Source organism: Poecilia formosa, unplaced genomic scaffold (genome assembly GCF_000485575.1).
Source record: "Poecilia formosa unplaced genomic scaffold, Poecilia_formosa-5.1.2 Scaffold1085, whole genome shotgun sequence".
NCBI classification, from domain to species: Eukaryota; Metazoa; Chordata; class Actinopteri; order Cyprinodontiformes; family Poeciliidae; genus Poecilia; species Poecilia formosa.
In genome coordinates this window covers 1-5483 of record NW_006801024.1, presented here as the reverse complement: position 1 = coordinate 5483, position 5483 = coordinate 1, and the positions used below count along the sequence as shown (strand labels likewise).

The following is a 5483-nucleotide window of genomic DNA, read 5'->3' as shown; positions in this document are numbered from 1 at the left end:
GGGCGCCTCATTCAGGTCGGCACTGGAGAGGGGAAGTCCTGCATTGTGGCCATGTTTGCAGCCTTTCGAGCTCTGAGAGGAGAAAAAGTCGACATCATGTCCAGTTCATCTGTTCTAGCAGAGAGAGACATGAGAGAATGGAAGAAATTTTATGATGTTTTGAAGATCAGTGTGGACTGCAACATCAACAAGCAAGACGAAGACTCAAAAAAGTGCTATGAGAGCCAGGTTGTTTATGGTACTGTTGATGAATTTGCTGGAGACTGGTTGCGGCATCATTTTCATAGGAAGGATATATTTGGCCAGAGGACATTCCAGTGTGCAATTGTGGATGAGGTGGATTCTTTGATGCTGGACAAAGGTCATCATGTTGTCTACTTAAGCAGTGACACGCCTGCTCTGCAGCATCTCAACCCTCTTCTGGCATTAATTTGGGCCACTGCTAACCAGTACAGCAAGGTAGAATCAGGTCACAATATTGAACAAAAATACCCCTTTCACCAAGTTGTATTAGAACAGATCAAGCAGGAAGGATTGGATGAGTTGACTGTCCTTCAAATAGCCGAGGAGACAGGTTTACTGACCAATGGCACAGTTGAGGAAATACAGAGGAAACCAAGTCTTTTAGATGAGAAAATTGCAAATGTTCCAGCCGATAAGATGGTTGAGTTCTTTAGGATGGTGGAGACCAGATTTCCATCATGTCAGTTTGCTTTGCACAGCATCAATACAGACGGATCCGTAGAAGAGCTAAATAAAAGACCACCAAGAGAAAGTGGTCAGAGACGAGTGTCTCTGCTTTTGAATGGTGGCTTCTGTCAATACATGTATTTTGATAAAAACAGTGTACTGAAAGCTGTAGAAGAAGACGTAAGGCGTTTTCTGCATTTCACACCATGTGAGCTGAACAAGTCTGACGGAAGCTGCTACATCCCAGGTTTCCTTTCAGATCTTGTAGACTCAAAACTAAAGCTCTGGATTGAAAATGCATTCTGTGCACAAAGCATGGAAAAAGATCATGAATATATCTTAGAAAGTCATGGAGTTGTACCTGTGGACTACAGCTGTACAGGTGTTGTGCAAAACTTCATGACATGGAGTGATGGTCTACAGCAGTTCCTGGAAATGAAACATATGTTTAAGCTGAGCGATATGACCACCATCACCAACTACATGTCCAATGTTGGTCTGCTTCAAAAGTACAAAAACCAGATTTATGGACTGTCTGGAACACTTGGGCAACAAGCAGAGATTGAGACCATGAGGAAAATATATGAGGGTATTGAGACTTGTCAAATCCCTTCATTCAAGCGCAGGAAGCTGTTTGAGGTTCAAGGAGTTATTATGAAGGATGAAAGAAGATGGATTGAGAAAATCTGTGAAGTTGTTGTTGAACAAAGCCAGTTTACAACTTTTGCAGGTAAAAGAGCTGTACTGGTCGTTTGTGAGACGATCAAACTAGCAAATACTATTGATCAAGCTTTAAAAGAGAAAGTCAAAAATAAAATGCTTTACATAAACAACAACAGGGATAACAGTGTCATCTTTGCCAAAAAGCTGGGAAGTGGAGATGTCATCATAGCAACAAACCTTGCTGGTCGTGGAACAGACCTTCAGATTTCTGACTCTGTAAAGAAAGCTGGGGGTTTGTTCGTTGTGCAAACTTTCCTTCCTAAAAATGCTCGTGTGGAGGCTCAAGCCTTTGGCCGTGCAGCTAGACAAGGATCACCAGGGTCGGCTCAGCTGATTGTTTGTTCCAGCCATCTGTCAAAGCCCCTACAGTTGCTGATTTTAACAAGCAAGCTTCTGTCCTTCATTGAAAACATTCTCTGCTCACCTTGTGAAAAGCTGTTTCTTCTGTACTTAAGGCATTATCAAAAAAGCAACGCCTTGTTGAACAGTCAAGAGATTTCCTCGCTGATGAAGAGTATTTTAGCAGAAAACTCTAACTCAGATATGATGGTGGTTAAAGAGATCAGAGATTCTTCAGTGGCAGAACAATTGTCGAGTTATGTGGAGTCTGATCTTCCTAAGATAAAGAAGAAAGAAGAACTCTTCTATCAGTACCTAGAAACATTGGATCTGCTCTACAAAAGCAACAACAAGCCATCTGAATCAGATGTATCTGCACTCAATGAGTTTTGGGGAATGTGGCTGCTTACAAAACTTAACATGGAACAGCCCATTACTGAACTACAAAAAAATCTAAAAAAAGATCTAGGAAATGCCATGCAAAAACTCATTCAGAAAGAATCCCCTTTCTCAAACTTCCACTATTACACTGCTTATGGCAGTGAGCTAAAAGAAAAGAAAAAGCTTTCTGAGAGTATCAGCATGTTCACTAGAGCTATAAACCAGGACCCTTGTTGGGCAGCAGTAGCATATTACAATCGTGCTTTTGCATCTTTAACCAGTCAGAACAGGAACCAGGACCCTGAGTGCCTCAGCCAGGCTCTGGAGGATTTGCAAAATGCACTTAAATCTCTTGACCTCTACTGTGAACAACTTAAGGTCACACATAAACATGCCAGACAAGAAGTCATGGAGCTATTAAGCAGCTACATCACCAGATTTGACTTACACTTACAAGCCAGAGCAACAGTTCTCATTTCTTTGAAATCAAATATTCATCAAGCTATACAAAAGATAGAAAGAGCAAGAAGAACGGGTGGTTTTGTTAAAGTAGATGAGAGTTTAGTCTATTTCCTGCTTCCTCCAGAGCACATTCTGCCCATGATGCTCCACACACTAGCATCAGGGGGAATTTCTTCCAGTGACCCTCTAAACAGGCAGCAAATTATCAGTCACCATTCTTATGATGTTTTTATTGAGATCAAGAGTGTAGAATCAATGGGCCTGAGTCATATTTATGTCTTAGACACATTGTTCTCTTTGGCTGGCTTTTTCTCAAAGATAGTTTTTAAAGCACGTAGAGGATTTGATTGAGTTTAAATAACAGAAAGTCAGTGGGTAATAGTTAACCACTGACATTTGTAACCAAAAATCTAAATTTGCAATAGTTTCAATTTATTTTTATTGATTTACTTTTTAGAACAAGTATGCAATGTAAAATAAAAATCTTGAATGCATTTTTTAAAAACCTAGAATAAAACCACCCATATGTTTTAGTCAACAGAACATGCTTTATAGGGGATTTAAAAAGCAATTTCGCTTCACAAAGCCTGATGACTGCTTGATGAATCAATATACTTTACTATTTTAATTATTAATATGACACGATCATTCTTATTAAACAAGAACATATGAACTATATCATTTTATTTAAATCATTTTTAATATGTTACAAATGTTTTTATGGAATATTATGGAAACATTAAACAGTCAAACACTATGCAATCAGTTTTGTCAATATATTTAAACTAAATTAATGGTCAGCGATTCTGATTGTGTGATTGAGCTAAAACGAATGTCTTTTGGGAAGTCAGTGTGTGTGCGTGTGTGTGGGGAACGGATGGGAAAGTTGATGGGTGTTGGCAGAGCTTTAATTAATGTTTTTACAGAATAAAAACAAGTTATTGGAGAATACTGACTTGAATGTCTGAGATATGACTTGACTAATTGCTGTTCATGTTTGATAAGTTTCTTCATGTGACAAAAGTACAATTTCTGTTATTTGTGATTTCCTTTTGTTTGTTAAATTTTTTTAAATTCTGTAATGATATGTATTACAGAAAAATTATTGTAATTATGATGGATAAAGATTTTATTGAGAACTTGTTTTTCATTTATTTTGTATTTGGTAAATATAAATAGAGAAAAGTCAGTTGTAGACTAACCTCTTCTCTCTCCAAAGCAGAAGCTTAGCTGCCACCTAGAGGTCAAATGTAGAACTGATATTAAATTGAACTTGACCACGAAACCTAATATTTATGTAATATGCACATTTGATCAGAGGTGTGTAGCATAGCCAGCAGTCCAAGCAATTCTTCAAGTAGGAGTAAAAATTTATTTCATAATTAAGTCCCTCAAGTACTGAGAAACTGAACATCTGAATATTAAAAATTATATCAGACAAAATATAAAATTAGGTGCAAATTCCTGTATTTTAAAGAGTAGAATGAAAAAAATTACTACAAACAGCAATTACAAAATAGCACAATTTAAGCAGAAAGTTGTAATTTTTCTCTAAAAATAAAACTTCTAATGCTCACAGTAGGAAAATCATGCAAGCATATATATGTACGTAGGTATGCATACATTAGAACAGGATAATTTACTCAGAGTAGCAATACATAATGTTTACTGTACCTTCTCAATTTCCAAATAACCTAACAGGTTCAGCAAATAGCAAATACCAAAACAACAAAGCTGTTGAACAAACAAGAGGTCTCACTTTTACATAAGCTTAAAATCAGTATCTGGTGCATTTTGGTTAAGACATGTTTGCTGTTCTCACACACTATCCAAAAATGTTACTCATATAAGAGTAGCGATACTTCATTATTCAAATCAGAGTAAAATGTATGGTGAACTAAACTACTCCTAAAAGTGGACTCATTCTGAACATTTAAGTTTTAAGTTCAACTTAAATAGAATTTTGAACATAAATTGTTTTATTTGTTAAATCACTTATTACCAGTTTGAAAATTGAAAGCAATATTGAATATGATAAATGTTTATTTTATAAAAGAGGCACAGTTCTTGTTGCAAATCATTTTCTCTTGGATTGTAAGATGAACCCGTCTAATAAAAATATGATTTCACTCTTAAGTTCACAACAAGGGACATTTTATTTTTGCTGGTTTGTAAAGCAAGGCAAACAAAGAAATTACTCAATGATGCAAAATTGCTTTAGTTCATCATGAGGGTGCAGGAGAAAATCTTTTAGGGTTTACAGAAAATATCAGAATTTCTGGATGTTTCACCAACTCAAACTGAAGACTTTTCAAGACCAATATGAATGGAATTTAAGACCTGTACCATGGCAGAAATGTACAACTTAGTCCTGCAAAGAAGCAATAAATTTGCACTTACCCATGATGGATGCAAAAAAGCCAGCTAGCTAGAATGGATAGATTAGCCAATTACCAATGGCCTCAACCGCCTCAAGTCTCAGAACAAAATGATCTCAAACTTTTGAAAAAATAAATCTATATATACACATATAAGATTAAATACTCCTGTCAAGACAAAATTTAAAACCTGTGATTAACGCAACTTTTTTAAACCAACTTACTTTTAAAATATGAATTTTGACGTTTTAGAACCTTTCGGGTGCACAAACACCCTGATCATGGAAAACCTGTCTTGTGAGTGTTCCCGCCAGGTTCTCAAAAATTTTCAGCCGAGTTCCAAGAGAATTTAAAGACATTTGGGCAGTTTCTATTCAACCGTTTTATTCTTTTTTTTAGTGTACAAATGAGAAAAAATAAAGACAGAAGACAAGTTGTTCCTCTTTAAGCTTTTATTGATATTGAAGTTTGCTTTTTAAGGATGTTCATCGTATTACACAGGGAAATGAG

General features: G+C 36.3%; 1 protein-coding gene across 1 annotated transcript in view; it reads left to right on the top strand.

The window, feature by feature from the left end:
• LOC103132493 (protein translocase subunit SecA) overlaps window positions 1-3635 on the top strand; it is a 17639-nt gene extending 14004 nt beyond the window's left edge. Inside the window, exon 4 of the mRNA XM_007544296.2 lies at window positions 16-3635. Within this exon, the coding sequence (XP_007544358.1) occupies window positions 16-2946 (2931 nt within the window). The 3' untranslated portion in view covers window positions 2947-3635. The remainder of the gene's footprint in view (window positions 1-15) is intronic.
• Window positions 3636-5483: the final 1848 nt, after the last annotated feature.